General features: G+C 42.9%; 1 protein-coding gene across 1 annotated transcript in view; it reads right to left on the reverse strand.

Annotated features, from left to right (window-relative positions):
* Positions 1-23,773, reverse strand: part of LOC309545945 (protein argonaute-3) — a 268,246-nt gene that overhangs the window by 29,162 nt on the left and 215,311 nt on the right. Inside the window, exons 14-16 of the mRNA XM_082245395.1 lie at positions 14,142-14,232; positions 10,894-11,088; positions 3,931-4,065 (exon numbers count right to left, since the gene is read on the reverse strand). Coding sequence (XP_082101521.1) covers positions 3,931-4,065; positions 10,894-11,088; positions 14,142-14,232 — 421 coding nt within the window. The remainder of the gene's footprint in view (positions 1-3,930; positions 4,066-10,893; positions 11,089-14,141; positions 14,233-23,773) is intronic.

The raw sequence follows: 23,773 nt of genomic DNA on the forward strand, positions 1-23,773 counted from the left end.
GCCAGCATACATTCAGGAACTAACTAGCCAAAAAAACAAGGGTGGGATGCTGAAAAAAAGGAAACTTTCAATTATAGCACTTCACCAAACAGAAACCTTACAACTAAAAAAACAGGATAAAGAAGCTAGCTTCATACCACAGAGAGCCAGAACAGCATTAGTGTAGGACCATGTCATCACCTTTAATTATTCCTGACACCCTAGTACAGGGAGTGCACAAAGTCTACACACTCCTGGTTGAGTATTTTGTCACCGCTTTTGTGGAAACCAAGCCTTAAGCCCTATAAGCCAGTTGGCTAGCCGGCACAACTAAACAAAGCTGTAGCCGGTGAACTTGCTCAAAGTAACCCAATATTCAGGGCATGGAACCAGATTTCCTTAGTGTTCCTGCATATGGGGAGCAGTTCTTTTGTTTTCATAGGATGCTGCAGTCACCTTGGATTGCATCCAAGTATGGGTATAAACACTACCAGTACTAGGAAGAATACTAAAAAAGGGTTCCCTTAAAGCCAAAGGCCCAGATCCTAGCCTAGATGATTTATAAGACATCACATCAGTTTGTGGCTCAGTTTTGTTCTTGAACCTGGAAAACTTTTCATGTCTGTGCCCCCCACGTGTGATAGAATTAGGTCCAGATACTCCAAGCAATGAGTCAGATCCGGCATGGACTTCTAAAGATTCAAAATTTTGCGCTGTCTGTTGGACATTGGCTGATAAAGCCTATGCTAACCGTTCGCTTAGCAGGGGGCTGTCCAGATATCCCATGATGGGGACACCCTGAGAGCAGAGCAGGACGAGAACAGGGGCCAGCACCTTGGTGAAGCCCAGGTCTCAGCAGACCAGCTGAAAGAAAGTGAAACAAATTGGTAACATTGTGTACGCACCACAAAATACGGATAGCATTGTTGCGCTGGGATTGAGCAGGATAGCATCCCTGATATCCAAAACCCTGAAACCAGAGGCAGAGGCGATTACTCCTTGAGAGAGGTGTTTCTCTGGAGCAAGAAGGAGGTCTGAATGCTTTTGTGGAGAAGTTGGCAAATTTGGCAGTATGAAGCAAGGAGGAGGCAGGAAATGAAATTCTATCTTGCAACTCCTGATAGGGTGCTCTGGACCCAAGCTTTAGAAACATCCTGGGACCAAATGTCACAAAGAAGGGCTACTTCGTACTTTGAAATGCGTTTTTGAGGCCAAGTCTTATGTTGGAACCGAGCTCCCAACTTTGACTTGGCTCCATTGGCTCCAGATGCCTGAGAAGAATGAAATTACACTCTTTTTCAAGAGTAAAGGGTTTTTTCTGTAGTACCAATGAAGTGTCCCCCCCCATGACTTCCTTGATCTAGATATGCGAGGAACCCCCAGATGTTTCCCGATCAAAGGGCATTCACTGGAGGCGCTACTTGCACAAAAGCTCTACAGACCAGAATTTCAGGTGATATTAAATCCTAGTTCTTGTTTTAAGCACTTTTAGCAGCTTATCTATTCACTTACTGAGCATGCAGCTTCTTTGACTTTAAATTCTTGCCTATGTTCTAGTTTAGGCTGGTGCCTTTGTCACTGCCCCAGATTTCTGGTTTCAGGGGGGTTACTTTTTCTTGCAGCAACCTATGAAGCCAGACTCACTTGCAGGGACTAAATTTGTATCTCCTTATGCTGTGTGCATCAATTAAAAAAACACACAGCCCCATAGCCAAGAATGGCAAAGCACTCCTCTGCTTCGCTCTTCTTTAGGCTAACATACTGGCTCCAGACTGCACTGTCCAGTGTTAACCCTTTCCTGTAAAGATCAGAGGTTCAGGGAAGCAGCATTGAGAGCAGGAGCAAGCAGCACTAAAAGTTATAAAATGCAAGTGCTGGTGTAAGAATTTTAACAAATCGTTTTTTTGGGGAATGTTTTTTTTTTGTGCTCCCTAGCCATGGATTTTGACGAGATTACTAGAGTTTGACAGGTGTCCATGGCGGCAATAGCAGGTTGTATAGCAGGGCCTGCCAGGGCAAACAAGCCCTTAAAGCAGCCTTCTAGCCTATTATTCATTGGGTTCTTGAATACAAAAAATCCTCACCAGGGACCAACAAGGTTTTGTTAAGACAGAAAATGGCTGGGTCAACAACAGGAGCAGCCTTACTTCAAAAATCCTTGAATAGGTTATTGCCAAGCAAAACCTAAAAAAGTAAAGACCTTTTCGGGGTGAGGCTGGTTGCTGTACAACAAAGGCTGGAAAAGCGAGAGTACAGGGAAGGTCTTTGTGGATCATGGCATATTCAAGGATCCCAGGGTGGTGACCTTTGGAAAGGTAGACATAGGTTGCTTTAATTTAGACAGCCGTGCACTGCATCAATAATAGAAATAGTATCCTTGAGTTTGTGAGAAATGTCAGTGGACAGGTCCTCTGCTTGCCCTGGGTCCTTGAAACTGGATTTAGGTTCATCTTTGTGTTATTTCTCAGGTAATGCAAGGGTGGGGGAGGTTGTAGTGTTGGTTCCCATTTGCACTTTACCGGACTGGCAGTTGAAGCCAGGTCCTGAGGGACAGGGGCCTATTGGATTTGGCCATCACTATACTCCATGCCCTATACAAGAAGAAAACTTCTGTCAAAGTCTACAATCACACCTGGAAGGCTTTATTCATGTGGCACAAGGCTAAGAATATCCATCCCAGGACAAATCCTGTCCTTCCTCCAATCTGCTCTGGATCAGCATCTGTCTTTAAATTCAGGGGCTTAACTTCTGTATGCTCTCCAGTAACACCCTATGCGTTCTCAACCTGGTTTTGTCTGTCCTTCAAAAAACGCCATTTGAACCTATCTGGGATTTCCCCAGTCTTCCCTCACTCACAAGGTTGTCTTCTTTGTTACAATCACCTCAGCGAGGCAAGTCTCTGAACTAGCCCTAACGTGTAAAAGGCCTTTAGTGTTACACAGGGATAAGGCTGTATTGAGCCCTAAGGGCTTCTTTCCTGTCAAGGTGGTTTTTTTACTTTCCACTGTAACCAATACATTGTGCTTTCCTTTTTGTGTTCTGCTCCAAACCATTTCCAAGAAATTTTTCTACCTTGTCATGATGTGGTACGTGCTGTGAAAGTTAACATCTCAGCTACATCTTCATTTAGACAATTAGATTAGCTTTTCAGCATTCCTAAAGGTTTCTGTAGGATCTGTCCCAGTTAGGGCACACTTTACCAGGTCTGTCTGTGCTTCATGGGCTTTTCAACATCAGGCATCTGTTTGCCAGACTACAAGGCTGCCCCTTGGTCTTCTGTACACACTTTTGTTAAATTTTACCAGGTGGGTATTCGGTCCATCTAATGCCAAATTTTGGGGTAAAGTGAATCCGGTTCCCCTCTGAATTCTGAGCCCTCTTTACGCCTGTTAACTTTGTTTTTTTTGTGTTTCTTACTCCCCAGTTGCATGCTTTTAAACATCCCATGCCAAAGACGAAGATCCTGTGTACCGTAACTTACAATTAAGAAAATAGGACTTTTGACTTACCTGTAAAATTGTTTACTTGGAATTCATTACAGCACACTGGTCACTCTCTACTGCTCCTAACGCATCACTACATTTTGCTTGCTAAAAAAACTGAAGCTTTCTGAAGCGGGAGGGGTTTTGTTGGGGCTGTCCTTGAATCTTTGTTTGCCAATGTTTAATCACCTAATAGTATCTGTATAACCCATGGTCTAAGACTTAGATACTATGCCCTGTAATGTACTCTACAGGAAAGTAAAAAAAATGATAAGATTATGTATGGCATGCTTTTGGCTGGTGTACGTAAGCAAATGAGATTGAAGAGGTTTGTGCATTACTTGTACTCCTCCATAACAATTTGGGGTACATCCATGAGAAGTTCCTGTGTATGCTAAGCCTTCAACATTGGATTAGGACTTGTTGCAGTCATCCAATATTAAAAGAAAAAAAATTATATTGTGCTTACCCTTTCAGTTCGGTCCGCACAGAACAGTCTTGTATGGTGTCTTTTCTGAACTACAATGTATGTGATTCCAGGCTGGTAGTCTTTCTCCAGACTAATGCAGGCTTCTCTGATTGCTAGCAGCTCATAATACAACACCTGTCAAGAAAACAGACTGGCGAGTTCTTCAGTAAGTATAACAGATTATTTTTACTTTAAACTGAGAGCCAGAAAAGATATAAATATGGAAGCTGACTTGTTTTTAAACCGTTATGGACATTAGGTGTGCCACACACCCCCCCCAAAAAAAAGCTTCATCTAAATATTTAGGTGACAAGAGTGCACTTAGTTCTACATTCCTGTGACCCAGACTCTTGACCTGACCTCACGGAGCTGGTCCAGGCTCTGCAGGGACCCACCCAGATACCTCACCGGCAGCTAGTTCAGTCTCTCAGTGCACCCCTGAGAGCTTGGGCCAGCTGCTCCCACTCCCTCCATAGTCTAGCGCAGTGGTTCTCAACTGCTGTCCTCAGGGCACACTAACAGGCCAGGTTTGCAAGAAAACTGAAATACATCACAGGTGATATCATTTGCTTCTCAGTGATTGCAGTACTCTAGTCTGCATCTCCCCAAGGTAATACTTAAAATCTGGCCTGCTAGTGTGCCCTGAGGACCGGAGTTGAGAAATACTGGTCTAGCGCTCCAGTGAGCAATGGAGGGGCAGAGCACACAACGGTGACTGCCAGTTACCGCTCTGTGTTCAGAGCTGACCCTAGAATTGAGCGATTAGCAGCTTTTGTAAATTCCATATTTCTGAGTACAGTTCAGGACACATGTTACTTATTCATACACCATGGATTATAGCATCATAACTTCAGGTGACTGAACACTGGCAAGCTTTTGAAATTACAATCCCCCTGGGGCAACTTTCCTATAACCCTAGCCCACTCTCCAAGTCCTCAGTTTTGTAGCAAGCAATTCTGAGTACCAAGAAAAGTTTAGGGAGGGTGGCTGGTGTCCTGTAATGTATTCCAAGATATGGAATGTATAGTCAAAATTCTACTTCTTAGTCATACAGTACTCAGACAACCCTATTCATACACTAAAGGATGCCCCAAAGCAACAACTGGGCAACATAATTATGCCAACAGGTCTAAAAAAAACCCAGGTCCAGAGTGCCGCTGCAAGAACCTGGTAAAACTTTGAAAAAGTATGAAAAGACCAGGATGTGATCTTACACAAGTTTGGTGCCTAAAGGCAGGCCCAGAATGCGCCAACAAATGTGTTGTAAAGTCTGTGCATAACATTCCAGGAGAAGGTATTTGTTTTACAAAATAAGCTCTAGTGATCAAATTGCTTATCCACCTATCAATGGTGGACTTTGAAGTGAAGTGGAATATCCCTTTCCAGGACTCGAGGAGAAAAACTTGGGAACTGTCTAAAGTAAGCAGAAGCTTTTACATACATTCTAATGGCTCTGACAATGCCCAGACAATGTACAGACTTCCTCGATGCTTATGAGCAGGGCACAAGGTTGGCAGAACAATTCTCATTGAGATGGAATGCTGAAACCCCCTTTGGAAGAAAGGATAATCTAGGGAGTAATAGAACCTTATCGTAGTGAAGGATGAGGAAGGGCTCTTTGTAGGAAAGAATCAGTAGTTCGAAGATATGTCTAACAGATGTGACGGCAACCAGAAAGGCTACTTTGATGGCAAGAGACTCCAAGGGAATATCCCTAATGGGTTCAAAGGGTGTTTTTTGCAAGGCAGAAAGAACCAAGTTAAGGTCCCAGGGGAGCAGAGGGGGCTGCAAGGGGGGGCCTATTATGAGAAACACCTTAAATAAAAAGGTCTTTATTAGGGGATGCAAAGCTAGAGACTTTGGAAAGTGGGATTAATAGGGCTGAAACCTTTCCTTTTAGGGTGCTGAGAGACTCTGGTCATGATCTGCTTGAAAAAAGGTCAGAATACAGGGTACAGAGTAATCTCTGGGACCGAATCAACTGAGCTTACACCAAGTGAAGTTAGCTTTCTAGGTACTATAAATAAATCTTCCTGGAAGTAGCTTAAGAGTTAGGGTTCAACAGCCATACCGGTAAAGCCAGAGACTGTGAAGCAAGGCGGAATAAAGAGCCTTGAAGTAGCAGACCCGGTCTGTTGGGAAGAGGCCAGGGGCCTTCTGCAGGAAGTCTGAATATGTCTACCTACCAAGTTCTTCTGGGCCAGCTGTTCCTTTCTCACTCTATTTTGGGAAGCAGGTGAGGTAGAATGCTCAGAAGAGGAAAGGCATAAACTAACCAAGGGATAACTAGAGGATCCCTCGCTCATCGATACAAATAGAGGTAGCTTGTATCTGGAGGCTAGGATACCCGGTACATCCGGAGACCCCAATTTCTGGTGTATCAGATTGAACACATCTGGATGAAGAAACCATTAACCTTGATCAAGGCAGTGGTTGCTGAGATAATCCACTTGCCAAGTGCCCCCTGGGATATGAATAGCAGAAAAATCACTGAAAAACAAGCTTCCATCTATGAGAGAATCTGGTTTGCTTCCTTCAAGACAGCCAGGCTCCTTGTGCCCCCCTGATTATTCATATAAGGCACACTGGATGTGTTGTCTGGCTGCATCCTTACTGGATGTCCCTTTAGAAGGTGGTCCATTGCTGGAGGGACAGCCTGACAGCTCTGAGCTCCAAGATGTTGATAGGGAGTTTGGTCTTCCCCCTAACCATGTTCCTTCAAGATTGAAAGACAACTCCCCAGCCTGACAGACTTGCATCTCTTGTAAGAACCTTTGAATTGTAAGGGAGGAAAGATTTTCCCACTGTCAGAATTAAAGTAGTGGCCCACCAGGACAAGCAATTTCTTGCTCAGAGGGAGAGGGGGAATAGAAGCTTGGGTAGATCAAGGAAAAAAGGCTGCCTTTTCCATGCTGATAAAATGTTGAGTTGGAGAGCCAAATGGAATGGATTTGAGCGAAGGGTACTGCCTTGAAGGAGACAACCATCAGGCCCAGAACTCTCTTAGCAAACCTCACTGTGGGATTTCATTTGGATCTCAGTGGTCGAGAATGAGCTCTAAGAGAAAGAACTTTCTTTCCTGGGAAAAAACCTTTGCTTGAGACAATTATAGAATTAGACCCAGAGAGAGCAAATTCTTTGAAGTTGATCACCCAGCTAAAGGACTTAAGCAGTTGATGTGTCTTTGGACGTTCACCAAGAGTGGCAAGGGGGATGCATCTTTCAAAAGATGATCATCCAGATAGCCTGTCACCTGGATGCCCAGAATCCTAGAAAGTGCAAGGGGCTAGGATCTTTGTGAACACTCTGGGAGCATGGGATAGGCCGAAAGGCTGTGTGACAAACTTAAAATGTGCCACTGCAAAGTGTGGAAAACGCTGATGTGGTGGTAAATAGGAACATGTAAATAAGCATCCTGGATGTTTACTGATAACATGTGTTCACCTTGTCTCAAAGAGTTAATTACTGACCTTGCAGATTCCATATTGAATTTTGGAATCAAGGAATTGGTACAGTGAACATGTTTTAGCAGAAACCTTTGAACATGTCCTGAGGCAGAACTAGTACAAAGACTCCCTGGGACAAGAGGTGGTTCAGTGCTCCTTCCAAATCTGACTGCCTTTGGGCAGTTTTTGGTAGATTTGATAGAAGAATGCAATGAGGAGGTAGTGTTTTGAACGCTATCTTTTAACCTTCAGAAACCACCAATGAAAATCACATGTCTAGGACATCTGTGGGTCTAGAGAGGTACAAACTGCAACAAATGTTGCCCCCCTCGTCTTAGGAGTGAGGACACCGCTTTTTTGTTAAGAGGGTTTTGCTTCTAGATTGTAAGCTCTAACGAGCAGGGTCCTCTAGTTCCTCCTGTTTCGAACTGTATTTTAACTGTATTGTCTTCCCTCACATTGTAAAGCGCTGCGCAAACTGTTGGCGCTATATAAATCCTGTATAATAATAATAATAATATTGGGCTTGGTGCCCTTTGTGAGCCAAGCTTTGTGCCAAAAGGAAGGGCTGTACTAGGGATTTGCAGTCGAAGTCTGGGAAGCATGTAAAGGAGCTCTGTGTTTAGAGGCACAAACAGTACCAAAAGAGGATTTTGTTACCGTTCTCTAAACCAGCAAAACTTTTTCACCTGTGACCCCTTTGGTCAAGTGCCTCGGCAAACAGGCATCTTCCTTGAAAGAGCATATGAGAGAGACGTCTCTTACAAGAAGGTTCTGCTGGCCAAGTTTTTAGACAAAGAATCATGCACACACTGAAATAACATTTAGAATTGGTTGCAGGTCTTGACCTGCCATGGCAAATAAAGCTTTTACAAGCATCTCAAAGTTTCTGTCCACAGAATCTTTAAAAGATGGAACATCCTCAAAAAGAAAAGTGAGCTATTTGTTAAGGACAGAGATGGCAGGGTCATTCACAGGAACATCCCACTTTTTTTGCAAACTTTTTCTCAACTGGATAGTTTAGAAATTATTTTTGGGGGTGTAAAAATTACTTTTAGGAGTGACTCACTCATCACAGACTGCACATTTATCTGTTCATAAACAGGAAATGTTTTCCGAAGCTTAGTAGGGGTGCAGGGAGAAGGGTGAGCTCATCTGTATAACACCATGACTTTTTCAGACAGAGGCAATGCACTTTCCGCATTAGAATATTGCAGGAAGTTTCTTCAAAATAGTGACAGCATGGGGAGAGAAATCTTCTGCAGCTTCCTCCAACACCGCTAGATCCTCTTCATTTCTCCCTAATTCAGTGTCATGTAAGACCAGCATATTAGGATCCAACTCCAGTTGAGGAATGGGAGTAGGAAAGGGCATTTGAGTCCTGGGCAAAGATGGCTGAATTAAGGTTGTAATCTGTTCAAGAAAGTGTGACATAGATGCAGAGAATTCTACTTTTTTCAAACAGGCAGCTTGCTAGCAGTGAGCCTGAAACCGAGGTAGAATTTGACGCTTTAGTTGGTGTCAAGTCTGATTCCTGCCCTGGCGGAAGGAACACATCATTACTCTGAGGCAGAGTGCTGAGCAGGCCTTCAGTAGAGCGATAGTTCGCCTGCTGATTGGAACTGGCTCCCTTCCGCCTAGTCTCCGCCAGAGCTACCAGTGAGGGTATTCCACTGAGGCGTACACACAGAGTGGAGCGTGGGAGATAGGGTAAGTGTGTTCAGTACATCCAGTAGAGTAGGACAAAGGCATAAATAAAATAGGAGTAAACAGTAACCTAAGGGTAGACTGCCCTGTAGCAAATTTGTGTACAGCCCTGAAGGTTTTACCAAATCTGCACCGATGCAGATACACTGCTTTTGTAGACAGGGAGGTTGATTGAACAATTCTCAGGACTCACAGAGTGGGGTAGGGTTATAAGACAGGTGCCCCAGAGGGGCATGTCCTAAAAAGCTTGCCAGTGTCCAACCACCTGAAGGTACACAGCTTTTACCCATGGTGCACGAATACAGTAAGTTGCCTGTGTCCTGGACTGTAAGCCTTTACTTTATTTGTAAACAACTCTGCAAAGCTTTGTATCAGAGCGGAATTCCAGGAATTCGGACACTTTGTAAAAAGGGAGGGCTCTGATCCCATGGGTGCTGAGACACACTCCAGGGATCGGAGAGGAGAGAAACACACAGAGCAGCTAACCTTCCCCTCCCCTCTGCTGCCCATTCACAGAAGCCTTGGTAGTTTGTGAATGTGTTCACATAATACCAAGGCTTCTGTGACTGGGCAGGAGGAGGGGAGGGGCAGGCAAAGCAGCTGTAGCGACTCTACTGTTCAAGATGCAGAGCTCAAAAGGATCAGCAATGTTCTCCTGAAAATGCATGCACCTTGCTGTATTTTATCTATTTATTTTTTACACAAAACAGTTGAATTTCCAGAATTCAGCTTTAAATTATACAATTAAGTGTGCACTTTTTATCGACATGAACAATTGTTCTTAAATTAACTCTGGTCAAACTAGAAAAAAGTGATTGTTATTTTTAAAAAATAAAAGGTTTGCCCTTACAAACGTTAAACTTTCTTGCAGCCCGATCCTCCTCTTCTCTGGTCCCCTGGAGGCATTCCTGGCTCTTCCCCACTTCCAAGTTCCCCCATAGCAAGCTGCTTGCTACGAGGGCACTCCTGAGTGGCTCTTGTGAACTACGCTGGGTCGAGATCAGGTAAGTATAAGGTGGACAGAGGTGGGGATGCTTGCAAAAGGTTTTTTACCTTAATGCAGATTTAAGAGCCGCCACCTTAATACTGGCTTCACCAATCGCTGAGTAACTGACCGGAAGTATGCAGGGTACCCGCTCAGGATTTTCATGCGTTACTGGCTGCATACGTGCTCCAGGTCAGGAAGTAAACACCAGGGTCAGAATGTCAGCTTGGGAAGCAAAGTGTTCTGTGCATGCGCCAATTATGTTGTTGGCTTAAGCCGCTGCTACTATCTACTAAATGGCACATGTAAAAGATGATTTAGAGTAATAACACTGAACCAGAATATTTTATAACTTTTGACAGCAGAGCTTTGACCTAATGGTCCCTATTAGCAAAGGCTTGGTGGTGTTGATTAGCATGTAAATGCCACAGGCGTGATATTGCTGGAGTACATAGTGCCAATAAGATGAACAAAGTGTACCAAAAGCCAAAAACTACATTTTTTTTAATTTTGGATACAGTGAAGAAGGGTTAGAACCTCAGTTTGCTTTTTGGTACTGTCTGCATTCCAGCTGGTCAGGTTCTTCCCTCCATGTGTCCCGGTGACTGTTGTCACTGGGACAGAAAGTGATGAAAAGTGCAATATTTTAAAGCGGTGTTTGCTATAAATACACTTTAGGAAATGCTCCCTGTATAATGTTAAACATAAAACTGTTATGGCAACCACTTTTCTCTGTTGACAGGTTCTCTTTTAAGTTAACATAATTACATAGAAACAAATTTCTAAAAATAACTTTCTGCAACCCATACCAGAAACAAAACTAACCTGTCGGAACTGTCCTTCTGACACGCCATCTCTGTAAAAGATGATTCGGGTGGGTTTGAACCTTGTGGATTTGTAGAACTGGATCAGAAGCTCCCTCACCATGGAGGCAAGATCATGGATAATCTCCTGCCGAGGGCGTTGCACCCTAACTGTGGCACAGTATCGGCTCGGGTGGGCATCCATACTGCCTACAACCTAACACAAGTATACAAGTGTGAGACAAGGTTTTACAACTCCATAAAATAAACTACATGCTAAGGGCTCATTTACATATTCACATTTCAATGAAGCCAACTTTTCCTGCCTTCCACAAATAAATAGAAACGGTTATGTACCACAGCAGACAACAGAGTAATTCAGGAAGTCTGGTTTTATATGATGCACTGTGAAAAATCCAGGTGGGATGAAAAGAAAGCCATGTGACTTTTAAAGTTTAGTTTGAGTGTGGTAACAAAGTGTCTTAGGCCAATGCCTAACACTACACTCTGCATAAGTGGCCTATCACTACACTCTAAAATAAAGTGTACTTGTAGTAGTTTGAGCATGATTCGTTACCATGCATCTTATTGATTCAGACTTTTCAAAATTAGGCCTCAAGCACACTGCGCATTAAAAAACTGAAACTTTTAGGTGCGTTGGACGTGTTTTTTTCCGCATCTAAACCCCCCTCAAATGCCCAGTGTGCATGAGGACTTACTCTGGTCTATATGAGAAACATAATCGTTCTGTTTATTTACAATGTGCAGGAAAAGTAAGCCTCTGTGAAAATCTAAAATGTGTAGAGTCCTTATAGTGCAGTGTTCTTTGTCCAATCATATTGACAATACGGACCTGGCAAACCTTTTGTTTATCTTTGAAAGTAGCTATATTAATTAGCGCTATAATCATCAAAAAAACGACTTGAGCACCAGCAGAATTAGAACTCCAGTGTAGACATGGAGGCAACAAAAGAAGAAAAAAGGGGCGCACCGACCTAGTGCATTACCACTAAAAATGTAATAAAAATGTTAAAAAGTATACATTATACTCACAAAGCAGGTGTGTATGGACACACATCAACATAATACACAAAGTCTCCAAGGTAGCCAAGGAACCGCATTGTATTAAATGGTATGCAGTGTGCCGCATGAGGCTGCTGTGTCTAGGCTGACGCGTTTCAGGGGCGAACCCCCTTCCTCAGAGCCAAAACGAGTTGCTGCTGAACCACACTCTGGAAAAGCCAGGGATTAAATGGGAGTTGGCCACACCTCTTCCTGTTCCACCCCAACCTGGGGGTGGAACATTCAGATTTTCCCACTTAAAGCCCAGTAGGTCAAATGCCGTCCAGTGGTAAGGAAGTGGTTAACAGCTGGTTGTTAAACAGTTCTGGACAGGAAGGATTTGCCCTCTTAATAACCAGTCCATTTTTTGCGATTCTTTGTTACTTTAATGGACAATTGCGCGGTCGTGCGATGCTGTACCTAAATAAAATCAATGTCTTTTTTTTACCACTAATAGAGCTGTCTTTTGGTGGTATTTGATCACCTGTGCTATTTTTATTTTTTGCGCTATAAGCAAAAAAAAAGAGTGACACTTCTGAAAAAAAAAAAAAAAACTATATAACATTCCCAAAATAAAAAAATTTAAAAATTAATTGTATTCATATTTTTAGGCCAATTTGTATTCTACTACATATTTTTGGTAAAAAAAAAAAAAAAAAAATAGCAGTGAGCATATTTTTATTGGTTTGCGCAAAATTTATTGCGTCTACAAATTAAGGTAAAAATGTATGTAATTTATAATATATATACATATATATATATATATATATATATATATATACATACACACACACATATATATATATATATATATATATACACACACACACATATATATATATATATATATATATATATATATATACACACACACACACATATATATATATATATATATATATATATATATCTTTTACTATTAATGGCGGCGATCTGCGATTTTTAGCAGGACTGCGACATTGCGGCAGACAGATCGGAACCCTGACATTTTTGACACTTTTGGGGGGACCTGTGACATAGTGACACTGGCAGGGAGGGAGTTAATCTAGGGGTGATCAAAAGGTTAATTGTGAGCCTAGGGGAGTGTTTACTAACTGTGGGGGGAGGGACTTGTGAAATGATAACAGAGACCTGTGATCCTATATAGGAGGATCACAGGCGCTCTGATCATTTTAGAGAGAACAACGGTCAGCTGTGTTTACAATAACTGACCATCCTCTCTCAACCGGGACCGATCACGGGTGCCAGGTGGTGCCTCTGGTCCCGTGAAACGGCATCCCCGCTGCCTAGTTAAGGTACGGCGATTCGTGCAGCTGAGCCAGCCTGCCGCAGTATATATGCGGCGGGCGGTCGGTAAGTGGTTAAGGAGTGGGCTGGCCGTCTGCAGCATCCTTAACAACCGATGACCCATCAGCTGTCAGCAGGTCCCATGCTGACAGCTGAATGTAAACCAAAAAATTGCTGGTAATAAAATCTGAGAAAAAAAAAAAGCGTGGGGTCCCCCCCAAATCCATATCGGGCCCTTATCTTATATGTAGGAAGGGGGGGGGGGGTTGTGGGATAAGTAAGCCTGAAGCATACCAGGCCACGTGCCCTAAACATGGGGGGGGGGGGGTGCTCCCCCCCCCAGAAGCACCTTGTCCCCAGATCCTGCCCCCTCCCCCCCCCATGCAAATGCGAATGGGATACATTGTACCCTTTATTCATCAAGAAAAGTGTCAAAAATAAATAAAAACAAAGGTTCTTGGGTTCCGGTTCCCCTTAAGATCCATACCAGACCTGCTTTTTTTTTTCTCAATTTGTGTTTAAAACTGATGACATGTGTGATTCAGAAGCATTCCCATAGAAGGCAGAGCCTGGAATTCACATTTGATTCACACTGCAGTGCTCAGAAAACGAAAGCACGCTCTTTAAATACACGCTGACTTCGTACTGCCACTGCACCACAGCTATGTGAACCGGCTCCATAGAAAGCTGGTTTGGATCACATGTCATGCAAATTGGAGGTAGTTCAAAACGCATACAATTTGCATATATGTGAACAGAGCCTCAAACTTATATCAAACTGATGCTACTAAGACAAGCTGTCAACACAGGCCCTTCTGCATGGAGAGTTTTTATTGAATACTAAAATCAACAGAATGTAAAATGGTTATAAATAAAACACTTCTTCTAACAAGATATAGCAAACATGTAACAAACACTTACAGCAGCAATTGAAGGCTTTTTGCCATCACCAGCAGGAGGGTGAGTAACATCTGCTCCTAAGAAGATCACAGGTTGTTGGAAAACAGACGGTCTATGGAAAATCCACAAAAAATTAATAATCCTACATTCACATACAAACGATTTGTGAACAGATTCATGAACGAGACATAGGTTAAGACTTAAGAGTATTGCTGCCCTTCAGCTGTATGCATGCATCTGTGTGACTGATATATAAACATTCTGGAGATCACAACTACCAAATTTAAATTGTGCAGGATGGGCACCCTATAGTGGAATTTGGATTCAAATACAGAATCTCACATAAGTGAGTACACCCCTCACATTTTTGTAAATATTTTATTATACCTTTTCATGTGACAACACTGAAGAAATGACACTTTGCTACAATGTAAAAGTAGTGAGTGTACAGCTTGTATAACAGTGAAAATTTGCTGTCCCCTCAAAATAACTAAACACAGCCATTACTGTCTAAACTGCTGGCAACAAAAGTGAGTACACCCTTAAGTGGAAATGTCCAAATTGGGCCCAAAGTGTCTATTTTTATGTGGCCACCATTATTTTCCAGCACTGCCTTAACCCTCTTGGGCATGGAGTTCACCAGAGCTTCAAAGGTTGCCACTGGAGTCTTCTTCCACTCCTCCATGATGACATCACGGAGATGCACTGGATGTTAGAGACCTTGCACTCCTCCACCTTCCGTTTGAGGATGCCCCACAGATGCTTAATAGGGTTTAGGTCTGGAGACCTGCTTGGCCAGTCCCATCGCCTTTACCTTCAGCTTCTTTAGCAAGGCAGTGGCCGTCTTGGGGGTGTGTTTGGGGTCGTTATGTTGGAATACTGCCCTGCGGCCCAGTCTCCGAAGGAAGGGGATCATGCTCTGCTTCAGTATGTCACCGTACATGTTGGCATTCATGGTTCCCTCAATGAACTGTAGCTCCCCAGTGCCAGCCGCACTCATGCAGCCCCAGACCATGACACTCCCCCCACCATGCTTGACTGTAGGCAAGACACACTTGGCTTTGTACTCCTCACCTGGTTGCCGCCATACACGCTTGACACCATCTGAACCAAATAAGTGGATCTTGGTCTCATTCAGTGGCGGACGGTGTGCGCCGCCCCCACATCCATGCGTCCGGCCCCCTAATCTGCATGCGGGGCGCCGGACGCATGGAGCTCAATGGGATTTTTTTTTTGTCACCTGATTACAGCCAGAGGCTCTAATAGGCTTCAGAAGAGGGTGGACCCGGGGCGCAGAGCACTGCGCCCCGAGCCCACCCATTGTGTGACAATAGCGAATGAAAATTCGCTATTGTCACACGGATCCTCCTCCTGGCCAATCAGGAAGCCGGTCTGAGACCCGCTCCTGATTGGCCGAAAGGCGAACGCATGCCACTGGCCGAGGAGGAGGACTCAAGGAGACACCGGGGGACTGAGGAGAAACCGCGTCTGCAGGTAAGTCTCTCTGCATTGATGGGGGCACGGCACGCTGGTCACTGCATTGATGGGGGCACGGCACGCTGGACACTGCATTGAAGGGGCCACGGCACGCTGGACACTGCATTGAAGGGGGCGCGGCACGCTGGTCACTGCATTGAAGGGGGCACGGCACGCTGGTCACTGCATTGAAGGGGGCACAGCACGCTGGTCACTGCATTGAAGGGGGCACGGCACGCTGGTCACTGCATTGAAGGGGGCACGGCACGCTGGTCACTGCATTGAAGGGGGCACGGCACGCTGGTCACTGCATTGAAGGGGGCACGGCACGCTGGTCACTGCATTGATGGGGGGCAAGCTGGTCACTGCATTGATGGGGGCACAGCACGCTGGTCACTGCGTTGATGGGGGCACCGCACGCTGGTCACTGCATTGATGGGGGCACACTGGTCACTGCATTGATGGGGGGCATGCTGGTCACTGCATTGATGGGGGGCATGCTGTGGTAACTCTGCTTTGAATGGGGGCACGCTGTGCTAACTCTGCATTGAATGGGGGCACGCTGTGCTAACTCTGCATTGAATGGTTATACACGCTGTACACTACTTTACATTGTAGCAAAGTGTAATTTCTTCAGTGTTGTCACATGAAAAGATATAATAAAATATTTACAAAAATGAGAGGGGTGTACTCACTTTTGTGAGTTACTTTATATTCAGCTAAGCCTGCTGTGCTGGGAGGGAAGGCTTTTTGGTATGGGAAATCAAAAAAAGGGATTCTTTGCATGCCACACAATTTTTTTTTTTATTGGTAGATTTGCTCTTTAAGCCCAAAGGTGAACTGAATTATAACTAAATGAACATGAGCATAGACTATGCATACTATAGTATTTACAAATTCTTAAACTGTGAAAGCACTTTAACCACTTGACCTCCAGAAGGTTTTACCCCTTTCATGACCAGGACATTGTTTTGCTACTCGCTACTTTAGCTGGCAATCGCTCGGTCACGCAACATTGTATGCAAATTAAATTTAAATAATTTTTTTTACATAAAGCTCTCTTTTGGGTGGCATTTGGTCACCACAGTTTTTTTTTTTTGTTATATACACAAAAAAAGAGCACATTTTGAAAAGAAAAAGCAATATTTTCTACTTTGTTAGAAAACATATAAATGTATTCTGCTACATGTCTTTGTTAAAAAAAAAATTATATATATATATACATATACACACACACACATATATATATATATATATATGTATATACACACACACACACACACATATATATATATATACACAAAATAAGAAGTGTATATTTACATTTAAGCTCCAGAAGGTTTTAACCCCTTCATGACAAGGACATTTTTTGCTATTCAGCACTGGGCTATTTTAACTGGCAATTGCTCGGTCCTGCAACACTGTATCCAAATGAAATTGATATTTTTTTTTCCACACAAATAGATTTCTTTTGGTAGTATTTGATCACTACTGGGTTTTTTGTAAAAGCAGCAAAAAAAAAATAAATAATTAAATTTCTTCATAAATTTAGGCTAAAATGTATTCTGCTACATGTCTTTGTCAAGAAAAAAAAAATTGCATTAAGGTTTGTGCAAAGGTTATAGCATCTACAAACAATGGTATATATCCTGGATTTTTTTAAATTTTTTTTTTTTTATATTAGTAATGGCGGTGATCAGCGAATTATAATGGGACTGTGATAGTGCGGCGGACAATTTGACACTGGCACTTTGTTGGAACTGGCTGACACTGCCATCACCAGGGACACTAAAATAGTTATCAGAGATAATACTATATACGCTCACAGTACTAATGATACTTGCAGGAAAGGGGTTAACAGTGTGCCTAACAAGTGTAATATGTGCTGCTTTTACTAACAAATCTGGCTGTGTGGCTAGTGTCCCCACTGGTAGATTTCCCTTTAATTACTTTTCTGGGGACAACCTAAAATTTGGGTATTTTCTTTTACTTTCACTTTTAATGATAATGGTAATCAGGACTAACCAAGATAGTAAATCTCCGTAAAGTGAGTGTAAACGTTTGTAAAAAAAAAAAATACAAAATAAACATGTTTTACTTACCTGCTCTGTGCAGAGGGTTTTGCACAGAGCAGCCGGGATCCTCCTCTTCTCGGGTCACTCTTCGGCTCTCCTGGCCCCTCCCTCCTGTTAAGTGCCCCCACAGTAAGTAGCTTGCTTTGGGGGCACCCGTGCCGAATCGCAGCTCCCTGTCTCAAATCAGACACAGAGCCACGACCCGGTCCCTCCCCCTCTCTTCTGATTGGCTGAATGATTTTGATTGACAGCAGCGGGAGCCAATCACGCTGCTGTCTCAGCAAATGAGGATGGGAGTCCAAGACAGCTTAGACACTCATGCAACATTGCTGGATAAAAATGGGCTCAGGTACGTACGTATTAGGGGGACTGCTGCACAGGTTTTTTTTTATCTTAATGCATTGAATGCATTAAGATAAAAAAAACCTTCTGCCTTTACAATCCCTTTGATGGGGGCACAGACCGCAATAAAAACTGACAAATGTTCTAATCTCTCTCCACTCTATCCAAAACTTAAAAAAAAAATAAAAATTTGCATTTAGTTATACTTTAATGGATTCCCCGCATTAAGATAAAAAAATGCTCCACTACCTGTTTACACCCCGCCACCCCACCCTCTTCCTTAAACACCAAAGGGTAACCAGACCCTGTGTGAGGAGGGCAGTATCTGTATAAATAGTTCATAAGAAGACCATATAAGTATGAAGTTTATAGGACAGGAGGGAATGATCTAACAAGAATGGGGAGATCCAGAGACATGGTGTTCAAGCAGCTGCTTTATGAAGTTGTGTGCATGCCCAGGACGGGCATCGTGCAGACTCGGAAACATTTTGCGACCTCCCCACCTCTGGTGACGTCATCTGCATGCGCTGCGGTCCACGCCATGGTCCAGCTTCATCCCCTCTGCTCGGCTTTCCATCTGAGGAATTCCACCTGGCCTCCTCCTTGCAGCAGCGGACCCAGGCGGTCCACATCATAGACATCAAGTGCTGACATCCCGGGCTCCCCTTTCTGATGAGCTTGTTTTTCTTCACTCCATGCAAGTTGCCCCTTGTATTTAATTGCACCTAATAAACCTGTAAACTGTCTGCACTTAGAGGTGCCTTTTCTTCTCTCTCCTACTATACTTATTCCGCATACTGTAAAATTACAAAGGCCATTGTTATAAATCCACCCGACTAACCTGTGATGGGCCATTTGGCGCTATTAAAATTTTGTTCATAATGGCGGAGCATATTGTCAAAAGTGGCAGCTGCTGACATTAAAAAAAAAACAACATTTTAGAGTGGGTAAGAGATCCTCCCCCTTAATAGCCAGATTTGTTATGCTTTTCTTCCCACTACCTGTCCTGCTGACAGCAAATGCGTTGAAGTGTGTTTCAGTCACAACTGTCTATATTTTGTATTTCTCCTTAGTTTCTCAGTGGGAATTAAAAGAAAAAGGTTGAAAGAAAAAAAAAAAAAAAAAAAAAAACGAAGAGCGAAAAGATCTTACCATTCATCTTGCTAACCAAAATCGCAAGCAAAAAAAAAAAAAATCAGCACAAGGGAGTTGACTCGCAGTCAGTAGGATGTGTCCCTTGTGGGGTATTCCTCTTCTGTTACTGCAAATCTTCTTCTCTACCCAATGCCTAACCCCCCCAATGTTCTGGTGCGGTGGGGCTAATACAATTAACAGGATGTCAAAGGCTCTCATTAGGACAGCCTGAATATGCCCACCCTTTCAGCCATTCATTGAAGCTATAATACAGCTTCTATGAATTAAACACAATCGCTGAATGGAGGGGCAGACCTATCAATCAGCCACCCATGGTTTCATTTGTTTCATTCATAGAAGCTGAAGCTTGGCTTCTATGAATGGTGGAGCTGTATGGAAAGGGCGAGCATAGTCAGGCTCTTTTGATGCCCTTTCGTTGTATTAACCCTTGCCGCACCTGTAGATTATGACAGTGGGGGTTGGGGGTAAAGGATGGGGGAAGATTTTTACTAAAAGGAATAAGCACAAGGTAAACATCCTACTGTAAGTTATGCCCCTTGCACTGATTTTTTGGTTTGTAATTTTGGCTGCACCAAGGCATTAAAAGGACACAGGGTCAGAAGGTATTCTCAGACACATGGGTTATACTGTCACCTACAGGAGATCTGGACAACAGAAAAAATAAATACGCCAATGTAAACCACTTCCATGATGCTTCAGTTTCATGCAAAAGTAGTGCGAGTGATCATAAGACGGAGGATCAGGACCTGTGTCCTTAAATAAACTCCAAAAAAGGGATTTTTATGTAACACAAAAATCCTGTTTTCTTAATTGTTCATTCGGGGACACAAAATCAAAAGGAATTTTGAGATGCGTGGCACATCCAAACGCTATCCAAGTGAACATTTAGCAAACTAAATGTTAACAAGACCACAAAACAACCAGGTAAAAAAAACAGGGCTACTGACAGCAGCCTGAAGAACCCTGTCGCCAAAGCTTGTATCAGCTGATGCCTTAAAAATCCACCTAGTAAAACTTAGAGAACAGCGACCAGATGGCAACCTTGAAAATCTGGAAAATGGGTGTGATGCTGAGAGGCCCAAGAAGGCGGAGCCCCCTCATTAAGACAAGAGCTTTTTGCATGACAGGGCCACCAACTTGGAAACGTGTCTCACAGAGGTGATGACAACAGGAAATGTCAATTTACAAGTGAAAGCAGACTGAGGGATTGCTCTGATAGGTTGAAATGGCAGTATTTGAGGAGCTTGCAGAACCAATTTTGGAGGTTATACTGCCACCTACAAGAGATTTGGAAAAAAAAATGCCAATGTAAACCCTTCCACTTCCATGATGCTTCAATTTCATGCAAAAGTAGTGGAAGGAGTGATCATAAGATGGAGGAGTAGGACCTGTGAGCTTACAGAACCATTTTGGAAGTCCCATGGAGTCACAGGTATATCTATAGGCATCCAATCACTGTGACGCTTGATAACACTCAGGGACAACTGTTGATCCAGACTAGCCTGGAGAAAACTCAGGATGCGTCCCCAGAGAGTATTTCCTGGTATAGAATTTCCAAGCCTCGCACTATGCAAAGTACTTTCCACGTGGGCTGGTAGACCTCGCAGAGGTAAATTTCCTAGCTTTTAGGAGCGAAGGAATAATTGAGTTGAATAGACTCCTACCCCTTAGGACCTGGGCTTCAGCAGCCATCTCGCGCATCCAATTCGCATGACAGGAGAGTGTGGTCGGCTCTCAATAGAACCGATTCACGGCTCTGGGGCAGCCACGGTCAACACTGGAAAAGGGTCCTGTGCATCATCTGGTCTGTTTCAGGTGCAAATTCGGCCAACAATTTGGATCTGATTCGCACCCGAAATGGCAAACAGGGATGCACTGGACCCCCTGCTGTGAGCCACGACCACAGCTAGTATGAAACCAGCCTTAAAGAGTTGCCTATAAAGATTAAAAAAAAAAAAAAAAAGTATTTATTTTATCTAGAACAATTTTTTTAATTTTTTGTATTAATTTTATTGCTATCACAAGGGATTAACAACATGTGACAGGTCCTATTCATGGAGGGATTTGGGGTCTACTAGACCACAAATCTCTCCTCTGGCATCCAATGCAGCAGACACAGATCAGTCTGATTGGCTCCATCAGTTCCCCCCCAGTCTGTGCAGCTATCAACACTAGTCGGAAGTCCTTCTCGGCTCCGCGGACGGCAGAGCCCGGGAAAAGCAGTAGACTACATTCCATCACCTAAAGAAGTGATTAAGTGGCTATTCATCCATTCGAATCACATTAGAGGGAAACACTGGCTGCAAATTCTAATACCGGGATGATGATACCTGTTTGTCAGACATCCAGAATAGTCTCTACAGCACCTAAATTCTTTATGCCTGGATCTTCAGTTATAGAAAAAAAAAAAAAAAAAAGAAGAGGTCAAGGAAACTTAGTGATCCTGATTAGTCTAAATCCAAATCAGACAGCAAAAATCAGGATCAACAGGAAGGTTCTGTTAACCAATTGAAGACCAGGTCTTTCCTGGAACTTTTTGTTTACAAGTTTAAAAATAGTTAGTTATTTTTGCTAGAAAATTACTTAGAACCCCCAAACATTTTATATTGTGTATATATATATATTTATATATATATATATATATATATATATATATATACCTAACATGTCATGCTTTAAAATTGCACATGCTCATGGAATGGTGACAAAGTATGATACTTAAAAATTGCCATAGTCGACGCTTTAAACATTTTACCCGTTTAGAGTTACTGAGAGAGGTCTTGCATTGAAATTATTGCTCTCGCTCTACAGATCACGGCAATACCTCACATGTGGTTTAAACACGGTTTACATATGTGGGCGTGACTTACGCATGCTTTCGCTTCTGCACGCGAGCATGGTAGGATGGGGGGCTTTAACTTTTTTTTTTTCTTATTTTACTTTTTATTTTTACACTTTCCTTTTATTTACTTTTTTAAAATCACTTTTATTCCTATTACAATGAATGTAAACTTCCTTGTAATAGAAATAAGGACAGGTTCTCTTTATTGAGAGATCTGGTGTTAAAAAGACCCCATATCTCTCACTTACCTTTAAAAGCAAAAGAAAGAAAAATTTTTTTTTTTTGCATCTTTACTTTTCTTTTGGCCCAAGAATTCGAAGAGACGTCAGGTGTCGCTATGGTCCTCCAGGTCATAGAGACAACTGGCAGCCATCTTGGCCTCGCTTGCCTTCCTGTCCAGCAAACGGCCGCATCGGATCGCTCCCGGGCTTTATCGATGGGTCAGGTAAGCCCGGGAACGACCGAGAAGCAGCAGGTAGGGCTGAGCACCCCTCCCGCCACTTCTTAAAGTGACTCCCATGGGACCAATTTTATCTTACAGAGAACCGGCCATAGTAAAAAAAAAAAAAAAAGGATACCGGGGTTATGGCAGCTAGCTGTTGCCATAACACTGGTAATAAATGTCAAAGTAATGACATATTTTTACTATGGGCCGAGTGAGGAACTCCAGCGTTTCCTCCCCAAAACATATACATTATGCATGTAAATGAATCACAACTTCACTGTCAGTTTATGTGTAACTTACCTACTTTAGCTGTATAAAACAGGTTTTTGTCTCTGGGATGTCACTCCTGTTCCTGGTCTAGGATAGCACGTTTGAATTCCTTCAATCCGTCCACCCAGGGGGATATCTGTCCATCTGTCTCAATTGCAGCTCGTTGGGGCAGATGGACACATATTCCTCAGGGTGGATGGATTGAGGGAATACAAACGTACTATCCTAGACCGTAAGGTATAGAACTCATTTGTTATGAACCGCTAGTTTTCTGTACTGGCTGATGCATAAAGCAGCTCTTTCTTCAGTGAATTATCAAGGTAAAATAAGATCAACAACTATAATGAGGTCATTCTTGCTGCCAGCATACCCATGGTTATTATATTCCTTTTCTCCTTACATGTTGGAACCCTATTTCATATAGGCTAGGAACTTTGGGTATAAGTATACTGACATGATGGATATGATTTATTGAGATGCTGGTCCCCTTTGTCCCCCCCCAGACGTATGCGACATAAGTGCGCTCTTAAAATAACGCACATCAGCAGAATGTGATATACCTGCTGTTGCTTTTCCGCCTGAGGAAGCAGTTTGCGAAAGACGTCGACCAGCAAAGGACGCACACACCTCGATCATTGGTTTGATCTAATATAGCTGTCTGTTCTAGAGTCCCCAAAAGGATACAGTTAACACATTTTTATTTACGGTTTGTCTTTCTTTTACGTTCCTGGCGTCGTTTTTTTAATGATGTATAATAAAATGTAATGGAAGAAAATATAAGTGCGCTTCCCCAAAAAAATGTATATACATGTGTAAACTAACGACAGATGTATAGCTGGATTATAATCAACTGAAATAACACCAAAATACAATGTGAGAAATATATTGGTGATAATAAAAATCAATAAAAAACAGTATATTGGTGATTTTCCAACTAAATCCTGGGAAAAACATGTAACAAATCCCATAATTTCTTCTCAAAACGTGACAAGTGAAAGGAAAGTCCAAAACACCAAATTCTTCACCCAGGGATAGGGATAGGTACTGT

This window comes from Pelophylax lessonae (assembly GCF_965119305.1).
Source record: "Pelophylax lessonae genome assembly, chromosome: 2".
NCBI lineage: Eukaryota > Metazoa > Chordata > Amphibia > Anura > Ranidae > Pelophylax > Pelophylax lessonae.